At 39.7% G+C, this 12,473-nt stretch overlaps 1 protein-coding gene across 1 annotated transcript in view; it reads right to left on the bottom strand.

The window, feature by feature from the left end:
• SYNE2 (spectrin repeat containing nuclear envelope protein 2) overlaps window positions 1-12,473 on the bottom strand; it is a 282,344-nt gene that overhangs the window by 243,844 nt on the left and 26,027 nt on the right. Inside the window, exons 3-7 of the mRNA XM_042943457.1 lie at window positions 11,323-11,418; window positions 11,155-11,232; window positions 10,974-11,066; window positions 6,597-6,778; window positions 2,109-2,305 (exon numbers count right to left, since the gene is read on the bottom strand). Coding sequence (XP_042799391.1) covers window positions 2,109-2,305; window positions 6,597-6,778; window positions 10,974-11,066; window positions 11,155-11,232; window positions 11,323-11,418 — 646 coding nt within the window. The remainder of the gene's footprint in view (window positions 1-2,108; window positions 2,306-6,596; window positions 6,779-10,973; window positions 11,067-11,154; window positions 11,233-11,322; window positions 11,419-12,473) is intronic.

Below are 12,473 nucleotides of genomic sequence, written 5' to 3'. Positions count from 1 at the left end.
TGGTTGGAGGGGCGCCTGGGGGGCTCAGCCGGTTAAGTGTCCAACTTCGGCTCAGGTTGTGATCTCATGGCTGGTGGGTTCGAGCCCCGCATCAGGTTCTGTGCTGACGGCTCAGAGCCTGGAGCCTGCTTCAGATTCTGTGTCTCCCTCTCTCTCGCTCTCTCTGCCCCTCCCCCTCCTAAGTGTCGGCTACGCATACCGACTTCCCAAAGAGTACAACACACGAAGAGGGAAACAAAAAAAAAATCGCTTCACAGGGAAGCAACCTGGCAAACACTACCTCAGCCAGGTAATATTTTTTTAATTAAAAAAAATTAAATTATATACATGAACAATCCAATAAAACATATTAAAACAAATGTAATAAACACTCAAAACTCACGACTTCCCAATTATTTTACCACATTTTACTACTACCGGTGCTCTTGAGGTTACTTACCTCTGTTGCACCTGTAAGATAGAAAACTACATAAAAAAAAAAAAAAAGAAAGAAAGAAAACTACATAATTGTGCGTTAGGGTTGCACATCTTTTCCCTACTCTGTGTTCAGTGACTTCACACCGGAATCGGCTGTGGTGGCAATGTTCAAACCACACACAACCACAAAAATCAGCAAATGAGGGCTTGATTTCTTGTATATTGATTACAAAGAAAGGGATGGAGAAAATGTTAATAACGCACGTTAAGCTTAAAAGTACGTCCTGTCTAGGGGCACCTGGGTGGCTCAGTCGGTTAAGCATCGGACTCTTGATCTGGGCTCAGGTCATGATCCCACCGTTCGTGAGATAGAGCCCCAAGTCGGGCTCTGCATTGACAGTGTGGAACTTGCTTTGAATTCTCTCTCTCTCTCTCCCTTTCTCTCTGCCTCTACCCCACTTGCGTGCTCTCTCTCCCTCTCTCACAATAAGTAAACTCTGAAAGACAAAAAAAAAAAAAAGCATGTCCTATCTAGAGCTGCGAAGTTGCACAAAAAATTGAGGAAATATTCTTCCGATATTAGATTCAGCAAAAAAAGTCATTCACATGTTGAAGAACAAGTCAAGTTCCAACAAACATCTTTATTGTCGTACTTACTCATGAACAGAAAGACAATTATTTGCTAACATTCATGTCAGGACTCCATGTGTCCAGCAACCGCAACCATACGTTGGCTGCAGGTGGATATAAGCGTTTGGTGAAAATCAACAAAAACATCTGGGGCTATATGGAATTCATAATAAATGTATCACATATTTTCTTATCATTTGTAAACTGTGTGCTACGTGTGCCTTATATTAGTAATATTTATGATAGACGTGTGTACATATCCACACACACTCAGGCACACACACGCATTGCTCTGGAGACCCAGTCACACATTACCTACACACCCGGGTTGTACAGCTGAGACTAGAATGTGTACTTCTTAATTTGTCGGTGCATTGTAATCTTCGCGGATCCTACACACCCCTTTTATGAGCTTACTGGGATTTTTAATAAGCGTTGGTACATTAAGAAACAATACAACCCACAGCAAAGTGCTTTTCCAAAGAATTAAATCATCTTAATCTTAATTTTGTGAAGTTAACATAATCATCTCTTTGAACAAAACCCGTATTTAGGATTTTGCTGTGGTTGTTAACCATACCACACAATGTGTCGAGCATAATCACGGCAAAACCTAGCCAGCCACAGAGGGCAAAACAAACAAACAAACAAACAAACAAACAAGAGTTTCTGTCCTCAAAGAAGTTCAGCTTTACCTAGGGGGAAAGAGTGGAGAGGGGAAATACGTTAACCCAAAGAACGGTCTTACCAGGGAGCTTTTAGAACAGAATAACAGAATCAAGGGAACACAACGTAGAACACAATGAAAGAAAACTAAGACAAAGACTCAAATTATTTCCAATAACAGCATTGCTTGCTTTCAGCTGTCTTGTCATCCTGGCAATTACTGAAGTTAATGAATTGGTAGGAATTCTTAGTGTCATGAAATTTAATAAAGAGTTTAAGTTATTAAACCCTCCGGGGCGATAATACCGTTATGTTTATTTATGTAGAGGTACTGTTTACATTTCCCAGCCAACTTCACACTGGACAGTGTTTTAAAAAGAAAGAAGCTTCTTTACCTTCTGGTTCTAGCAACTTGGGGATTTTAAATTCCCGTTCGGCAATTCCAAAGGCCTCTTTCAGATTGTCTTTGTTGGATCTATGCTTCACTGTCTTCATGTCAATTAGGTCTGGTCGCAAGGCATGAATGACAGCCAAAAAAGCCATCCCATTTCTCCAGCTTGACTTAAAATCTGTCACACTGACAGACTCACACCTATCACAAAAGGACAAAAACACGATAAATACTATTTAAAAGAATACGTCAAAGCACATCCACCATATTCAATAGTAATGAAAACAGATTTCAGTGAATCAAATACATCACATATTCTAGGAAAATATTTTATTTTAATCTTGTGGTCATATTAAAGTGAAATGCCAGCTTTGATGAGGCTCATGGTACCGCAGAACATTGGTGCTCAAAGTGTGGCCCTTGGACCAGCAGCATCAGCGTCACCTGGGCTGCAAGTGCTAGAAATACAAATTCTCAGTCGGACGCAACCCCAAACCTACTGCATTAAACTCCGCAGGTAGATCTGAAATCTGTGTCTCCAAAAGCCCTCCAAGTGACAACAGCCACGCAAGTTTAATGCTCTTCATTCAGGAATCTGTTGGCTCGGCACTGGCTTTAGACTTCTACGTGTAATTAAGTTCCTTTCACTAGCGGAAACAATTTCTTTCTCGTTAGAACAAATTATATGATACATTGTGCCACTTTAATGGTCAGTAGCTTATCACTCCTCTGCTTAAAACTAGTCATCACAGATGAATGGATGAACAGACTGTGATGTATTGATATAGTGGAATATTATTCGGCCCTAAAAAAGAAAGACGTTCTGACCCATCTTACAACATGGAAGAACCCTGACGGTATTGTGCAGAGTATAAGAAACCGGTCACCAAAGAGCAAATCCTGTATGATTCCACTCATGTAAGGTACCTTGAGTAATGAAATTCATAGATAAAGAAAAGTAGACCACTGGCTACGGGAGGGAAGGCTGGGAGAGAGTTTTAGTTTCGTAAGATGAGAAAAGTTCTGGAGATGGATAGTGGTGATGGTTACATCACAGTATGAATGTACTTAATGCCACCGAACTGGACATTTAAAAATGTTAAAGTGGTATATTTTATGTTCTATATGTTTTACTACAATAAAAAAATTTTTTTTCAAAAACAAAAACCCTGTCGGGGCCCTTGGGTGGCTCAGTCGGTTAAGTAGCCAACTCTTGATTTCAGCTCGGGTTGTGATCTCACCATCAGGAGATTCAGCCCTGAGTTGGGCATGCTTAAAATTCTCTCTCTCTCTCCCCCTCCCTCTCTGCTCCTCTCCCACCTATGCTCTCTCTCTCTGTCTCTCTCTCTCACAAACAAAACCCTGCCATAGCTTATCGGAATAACATCTCTCAGTCTGGCCCACGAGGCCTAACATAGTTTGTCCCCTGCCTACAACTTCCACCCTTGTATCTCCCTCTCTTACAATGTTGTAGCCACTCTGGCTTCATTCCTTTCTCAACACCGTGCTCTTTTTTAAGTTTTATTTTAGAGAGAGAGTGCAAGTGGGGGTGAGGGACAGAGGGAGAGGGAAAGAGAGAAAGACAGAGAGAAAGAGAGAAAGAGAGAAAGAGAGAAAGAGAGAGAGAGAGAGAGAGAGAGTGAGAGAGAGTATAAAGCAGGCTCTATGCCCAGCACAGAGCCCAACACGGGACTCACGGGACTCGATCCCACAACCTTGGGGTCATGACCTGAGCCAAAAACAAGAGTGGGATGCTCAACCGACTGCGCCACCCAGGCACCCCCACGCTCCTTTTAATCCCTCTGCGCGGATGCTCTTTCTCCCAGATCTTCATACACCTGAAGCCTTCTCCTTCAGTCCTCACTCAAAGGTCTCTTTCTCAGAAAGGTGCTCCATGGTCGCCTCAGATAAAAGCCACCCTCCCACCTTTGACATTCTCAATCATCGTAAGTCCTTCCTGACTTTACTGCCAACTGTAGTTATGACATTGATCCATCTGCTGTGGGCCAAGCCCCTGGAAAGTAAGGGCCTTGTCCTCCTTGTCTCCTACAGTAGGCTCATCCCCAAATGGTATCTGGCATATAAATGTGCTTAATATATATATATATTTCAAATCATTCCATCAATCACAACTCTGCATTTGACAAGGGATCAGTGAAGATGTTTTTTTTAATTTTTTTTTAACGTTTTATTTATTTTTGAGACAGGGAGAGACAGAGCATGAACAGGGGAGGGTCAGAGAGAGGGAGACACAGAATGTGAAACAGGCTCCAGGCTCTGAGCTGTCAGCACAGAGCCCAACGCGGGGCTCGAACTCACGGACCGTGAGATCATGACCTGAGCCGAAGTCAGCTGCTTAACCGACTGAGCCACCCAGGCACCCCCAGTGAAGATGTTTTAAGAGCACAGTTGCCTACGTGGGAAATAATCCAGGACAACTGTATTTTCCTTTAATATGTCATAAAAAATATGAGGAAATTCAATGGACCCATTTAAGGTATCAATCAAATGAGAAAAACCGCTCGAGAAATAGTCAACCTCAGACGACCTGGGCTTTCCTGAACCTCTTAGGAAAAAACGCCTAAACTATGACTGTGATAAAACTACATGGTATTCGGTGATTTTTGTCTTGCTTAACAAATCTTTATGTGGTCCACACTTTGTTCAGAAACTGTTCTAAATACTTAAAAAATAATTTTTATAATACACCTAATAACGCTATGAAGTGTTAGTATTGTCCACAGTTTTATGATTGAGGAAACTCCAACGCAAAGAGATTCAGTAGCTGAAGTCACCAGTTAGAAACTGCTGGGAGCCACGACTCGAACGCAGGCTCCGGGCTTCAGAACACTAAGCACAACTGGCTAAAGGGATGGCTGGGGCCGAGGGCAGGGCAGAGCGGGGATCAGAACCGGCTAAGTGCTGACTGGCAGGCGCTGCCCTCAATAAAGCCCCAGGCTGTGAGATGGGCTCTGCACTGACGAGTGGATACCAATCCCACAGAGAACAAGCTGCTGCCAGGTGTTAGAGAGGGCGGGTTAGGGCTCCAGAGTGACTGGCAGGACCTCAGCTCATTGAGAAGTTGCAAACCGGGTCCCCGCTTCATCTCCTTCAGAAACGTGAGAATACGACACATTTCTTACAACATAGTCTCCCCATAGTCTGGATCTCGGATGAGTTCCAGGGACACATAGAATATCGAAGTAAGCCCTCTAAAAATGTCACCAATGAGGGCCCAAACTAGAATAAACTCCTGATGAATTACTTCAGAAGGATTCACTACATCTTGACAAGTTTAGCACAGCTCATAGTTGGAAAGTAGGGAAAGACATGGAGAAAAGGTAAACTGTGGCAAAACATTTGGACTTCCAAGTGGTTTGAAATTTATTTACAGATAAATGAAACAAGTCTGAATATGATTTGATAATGCTCTTCACACATTATTATTTTTGATTAAAAAATATAGAATTATTATTATTATTTATTTTGGATTCTTTTAGATTAAAAAATATAGAAAACGGAAGTAAAACCATCTCTAGAAGATTCAAGAAAAAGTCCATTTGCTGTGTGTAAAACCTTGTAAGATCTGTATGTCTTTTTGTCCTTCACGAAATACAGAGGATGCATGACAACTAAAGAAAGGCCGGAGGCAGAAGTTAACATCCTAGCCTACTACTGGGAAGAAGCTACTCAGAAGCCCACCATTTGTGAGGTCTTAGCGACACAGTTATGCCTCTATTTATGCAGACCATGCTGCGATGGGAGAAGAAAGGCCATTTGAACTCTACAGCTCATCTCACGGGGAGTTCTGCATCCTAACTCCTTATTTTTCCTAAATCCCATCCCAGCAAGTGTTTAAAATGAAAAAGTAAATGTCTGCCAAGAGCAAACCTTTTTCTTTGTAAAACAGAATTTCTGGACACTAACTTCCTATCATCATCCCCACTTAAAAAAAAAAAACAAAAAAAAAAACCTCCTATTTTCTGGCTTCTGTTCCTTGACTGAGCTACAAATTTCTAAACAATGGGGACTGTGGTGTTTTAATGTAGTCCTATGCAGTTCCAAGGGATAATTTTATGTGTTGATTCCTTATTCCTTCATTTGTTCATTTATTCATTCAATACGCATTTATGGAGCACCTACCAGGAACTTACATTGTGCTAGCTTCTGGGGATACACAGTCAAGAAAAATGTAGTCCTGACTTTTAAAAAGCTCCTAGTGTGGCTGATTTGGACGAACATCTGCATTTGGAAGATTCACTCCAAAAGAAAGGAGGATAGTAAACATTTTCCTTTTAGGAGAGGGAAGCTCTGCATTTGGAAGATTCACTCCAAAAGAAAGGATAGTAAACATTTTCCTTTTAGGAGAGGGAAGTGTTCCGACGTATGTTATATACCCAGTCGGCCTTATTTTCAGACCTGGAGTCAGTAAGGTTGTGTTAGCGGGTAAAGTCACCCTGTGTGTCTCCCGTGGTCAGAGCAAACTACTTACGGGGCACATTGCTCCTGAGCCCACAAGAGAAGAGCCTTCTTTGCAGACATCTGCCATCTTTCTTGGGCTTTGGAGCATTTCTTGGCTGGAGGACTTGAGGTAGGAGATGAGTCAGCCACACTCACACTGTCCAAGGAAGGTTGATTGTAATTGCAAGAAAGAGTCCGGGCAAGCTCTTCGATCTAAGGAACACATAATAATAGTCGACACATACAAATCATAGGTTAAAAGCATTGAGGCTAAACCTTCAGCCAAAACAAGACCTGAAAAGAATCAGGTAGCAAACACGAAAATTCGTTCCGATTTTTTTGGAGGCAGTAAGATAACACCTATGGAAAACTTTAAAAGACAAACCTACACACATAGTAACATGTATTATTGAGAGAAGTGCACTTCTCTTAATAATTAATAGATTCTCCAGACAACCAGTAACAGTAGATGTGACCAACACAATTAATAAACCTGATCTGACTGGCATACTCCATTGTACCTCAAATGGCAGAATCAACATTCTTTTCAAATCCATATAAAATATTTACTAAAATTGAGCCATAAAACAAGTTTCAGCAGTTTTGAAGAACTGAAACCATTCAGATGGTATTCTCTGACCACACTGAAATTAAGCTAGAAATCAGTAACAAAGGTATAACAAACAAAATCCCCAACTATTTGGATATTCAGTGATAGAATGTTAGAGAACCCATAGGTCAAATAAGAAATCATAGTGAACATGAAATATTTTGGACAGAGCAATAATAAAAATACTGGATTCATAGATTAAACAATGCAAATTTTACCAATGCCAACTTTTTCCAACTTATACATTCAACGCAATCCTCATTAAAATTCCAACAGATTGTATGTAAATGAACAGGTTATTTATAAAACTCATATGAATATCAAACCAACATGCCGTGTACCTTAAACTTACACAATGGCAAATGCCAATTACATCTCAATTTAAAAAACTATATGAAAATGCAAATAGCAAGGAATAACCAAGATGATCCCAAAGAACAAGTTGGACACTATCAGATATCAAGACTTTTCTATATAGCTATAGAAACAGACATACTATAGCATTGGTTCAGGGATAAACAATGGAACAGAACTGACAATCTGACAATGGAGCCACACATATATGGTTACTTGGTTTTTGAAGTTACTGACACTACAGGACAGTAGGAAAAAGTAGGTCTTTTCAATACATGATGTTGGGTCAACTGGACAGCCATATGCAAAGAAAATTATCTTGACTGCTTTAACCTAACATGCTCAAAAAAAAAAATTCATTCTCGAAAGATTGTAGCTCTAAATGTAAAAATGTGAAACAATTAAGCTTTCAGAACTGTGCTGTCCAATACGATAGTCACTAGCCACATGTGGCTATTATTTAAGTTAAATAAATAAAATTTAAAATTTAGTTCCTCAGTCATACTAGCCACATTTCAAGTGTTCAATAGCCACAAGAGACCAGTGGCTACTGTTCTGTACGGTGCAGCTACAGATCATTACCATCATTGCAGAAACTCCCATTGGACAGAACTATTTAAGAAAAGAGTGTAAGAGAATATCTCCAAGATGTTAGCAAAGGAAAAGATTTCTTTACAGGACATAGAACGTACTAGTCACCAAAAAAGGAAGTTGATAAAGTTGAACTACATTAAAATCATGAATGTCTATTCATTGAAAGATTGAGAAGGCAAGCCACAGAATCAGAGAAGATATCTGCAATTCATATACACTCAACAAAGGACTTGTATTGCATCCAGATATAGATATAGATATAGATATAGATATAGATACACACACACACATATATATAGCATTTATTTTTGAGAGACAGAGCGGGAGCATGTGAAGGGCAGAGAGAGAGAGAGAGAGAGAGAGAGAGAGACAGAGACAGAGACAGAATCTGAAGCAGGCTCCAAGCTCTGAGCTGTCAGCACAGAGCCAGATGCAGGGTTCAAACCCACGAATTACGAGATCGTGACCCGGGACAAAGTCAGATACAACCGACCGAGCCACCCAGGCGCCCCCAGAATATATTGTAAAATTTCTATAAATCATTACACGCGATAGCACAGTTAAAATAAAAAAATTTTAACGTCAAGTATTTGCAGGGATTGGAGAAGGGATCTCCAAACTCTGTAACAGGGTAAATCAGGGCAACCATTTTGAAAAACTAACTGGCACTACCTACCAAAGCTGAAGATCACACGCCTTATGACCGAGCAAATCCACTCCTAGATATATATACGAGAGAAATGAGGGCTGGTACCACCAAAGGCAAATATACAAGAATGGGCCTAGCGGCTTTATTCGTAACAGCTAAAAACTGGCAACAAAAGAAATGCCCATCAACAGGAGAAGAGTAAGTAAGCTCTGGCATATTCACGCAGTGATACAGTCACACATGACAAGGAAAAAGAAAGAAATCCAGTCAATGATATTATAACCATGACATAACAGGACAGATGGATGGTAGTTACACTTGTGGTGAACACAGCAAAATGCATAAACTTGTCAAACCACAAAGTTCTACACCTGAAACTAAAATAACTAATTGTGCGTCAACTATACTCAACAACAACAAAAACAAAAGACCTACCGATGCAATGCATGCTTCAACAAGTTGAAACTCATAGATGATATTAAGTGAAAGAAATCTAACACAAAAGAGTATACAGCATATGTAAGTCACTTCAGTTATAATCTCTTCATATGGAGGTAAAGATGCTAAGCTAAACAGCGATAGAGATCAAAGTGCTGGTTTCTTTAGGGAAGGGGGGTAAGGACTGGGAGAAATACATGGGAACTCTGGGATTCAGGCAATGTTTTCTATTTATATCTTGGGGGATGGTTACGTGGATGTATTTAATTTACAAGAATACATCCAGCTCTATACGTAAGATCTCTACCTTTTTCTCTACATATGTTATACTTCAACAAAAGTTTATTTACATCGGTAAAGCGAAGCCAAAAAAAGCAAAACTTAAGGCCCAACAATTTTACTTCTAAGAATTTGGCCCATGGAACTAATGAAGATTGTACGCAAAAATTTTACCCTGAGTGTAGTCTTTTTGGAATTGCTTATAATCATAAAACTATGAGCATTCTGCCTGTCCATTAATAAGATATAGCACTTTACAAGAGAACACCATGCCTCCATTAAAACACACATATAAATTCAGAAAGACGTTCATTAGAACAGGTTGAAAAGTTTGGATAGCAGGACCATTCTGTTTAGGACATACAAACATAAACAAATATATATGTTTATTCCTACTGCATGTATCATGGGAGACTGCACAGCAAATTATTTAATGGTTATCACAGAGTGGTAGAATTATAGGTGATTCTATTTGCCTTTTACTACCTGTATTAAAATTTTTAATTATACTTCAAATATCCTGGAAAGTATGGAGGAAAAAAATATAACAAATACCTACGAATTGTCAAATTTTAACATTTTACCACATTTGGTTCATATTTTTTTAAAAAAATAAAACACTGATACAGTTTAAGCCTTCTGTCTTTCCCTCTGTGATTCTATTTCCTTCCTCTCCCAGAGGCAAAAAACACAATTCTAAACTTGGTTTTCATCATCCTCACGCATTTTATTTTACTAGAACTTCAAACGTAGGTATCCAGAAATCATACACAGTTCTTATCTTACATGTTTTAAATCTTATACAAAGTACTTATGTTATTTTCTGGTTTTCATAAAATAACATTTGTTTCCCAAATTATTTAAATTATGTTCAAAGTAATTATGGAGAGATACAACATGCAACTTTTTAGGTAACTGCAGAAAACCTGCACGAATTCGGAATCCCGGGTCTGGAAGAATATATTTATCAATCGTAAGTATCAGAAGGTCAGGACCAACAGTGTCTTTGTTGTTGTTTTCTTGGTGTCCTGGCACAAGAGCTAGAACGTAATAGGTGTTTAAATTATTTGTGGAGTGAAATTCATCAAGGAGTCAGTCTGGGGACAGGACGAAATGCTGTGGGATTACTAGATTGAACAAGGGTCCTCGAAACTAGGAGATTCTACCAAGTTTAGTGGGTTGGTTCTCACAAATTGACTCCGGAAGCTTCCTCTCTTCTGCCAAAGTAAGTAAACAATAATACACAAAATTTTATCACGGCAGGTTCTAGTGACAGTGGTGCTGACACTGCAGATCATTCAAGGTACCATAATTCCGCATTCAATTTGCAACTGCAAAATAACATCAGTGGCAAAGGTCCACCCGTCAAGGGTTAGAGTGTCCTTTTTCTGGAAGAAACTCAGGACTGAATCTTCTTGCCTAACACTTATTTCATTCTGCAGTAATCCGAACAGAAATAACTTCCACGCCACCACACTACTTACATGAAAGTGCAGTATAATTGTCCAAATTAGGCCAAGAATGATGGATGGGTTTCCGTCTATAATATCAGTGACATGAATATTTATTAGCTTGATCTGGAAAAGAAGAAACACGGGTTAAAAGGAGAAAATATTTCATTGCATTAATTTCTCCTGTGAATCTTCCGATGAAATTCATACTCACTGATCGGTTTTTTAGGAATGTCAGGGCATGTTCTATATTGATTCTACACTGAAAGGTATTAGATCCTTTGTCTCGAGGCTATGAAATTCAAGCAAAATAGATCACTTAGAAATATGAAAAAAAGATTTTAATCAATAAAAGGCTTTTAATGTCACTTAAAAAGCTCACCAACTGTTGTCCTGAGAGTACTTCTAGCAGGTCCAGGAGGACATGCCCCTTTTTAATGTCCGCAAATAGGTCTGACACGACCGAGGGAGGAGTGCGCTACAAAAGGTCACAAGAAAAACATTCATTCAAACTTTGCTCCAAAAACATAATACCCTTAGGATTCTCATCAATAAATGCGCTTTGTGTTTTCACAAAAGCTCAAATTCGGTAGTGATTTTTAAGTAACAGAATGAGAGAGAACACACAAAGTTCTATGTCAAAGCATGGTAAGAAAAGCAGTGAATTTAATTTATCTCATGGCAAATTTCCAGTAGCACCACACTCTGGTACCTTCGCTGAGAGCTGAAAACCTGTGCATAGAGGGGGCATTAAAGACATTCAAAAACGCCAGTAGTGACCCATTTGGGGAGTAGATTACATTTATGGAGTAATCTGTTTATGAACTTACCCTTCTCAGAATTGCATCGTGCAGGGATGGGGAGCCTGTGAGAAGAGGCTTATTCATTTTATATCTAGGTTATTTCGGGCACTTGGCATCACCGAGAGGCAGGATGGCACAGTGATTAACAAGGCCTTGGGGAGCCTGGGTGGCTCAGTTAAGCATCCGACTCTTGATCTCAGCTCACGTCATGATCTCACAGTTCACGAGTTCGAGCCCCTCACTGGGCTCTGCGCTAACAGCACACAGCCTGCTTGGGATTCTATCTCCCTCTCTCTCTGCCCCTCCCCCCTCAAAATAAATAAATAAACATTTTTTAAAAATAAGAAAAAAAAGGCCTCTGGGTCCACACTGCTGGGTTTGTATCCCAGCACTATCACTTATAAGCGGTGTGACAGTGCAACATTAGGCAAGTCACAGAACTTCTTTTTCCTTAGTTTCCTTGTTCTTTAAACAGGAGTAATAGTCTCATGAGGATGTTGTAAAGTCATGTAAATGTGATGCAAATCCATTATATTTACCGAGCTTAGGACACTGTTTAACACATAACCCTCCATACATAGGTACGAATCATTATTACTATTATTATTACATTTGCTAAAAGAGATCTCCCATATCCTTAGCAAAAGTGTCTCCTTTTTGTGTTGGGAAAGAATGACAAATTCATCTAAACAAGATCACGGTGACTTCAGCACATTCTTTCAACCTTTTT

Source organism: Panthera leo, chromosome B3 (assembly GCF_018350215.1).
Source record: "Panthera leo isolate Ple1 chromosome B3, P.leo_Ple1_pat1.1, whole genome shotgun sequence".
NCBI lineage: Eukaryota > Metazoa > Chordata > Mammalia > Carnivora > Felidae > Panthera > Panthera leo.
This window is presented reverse-complemented; position numbering and strand designations above follow the sequence as displayed.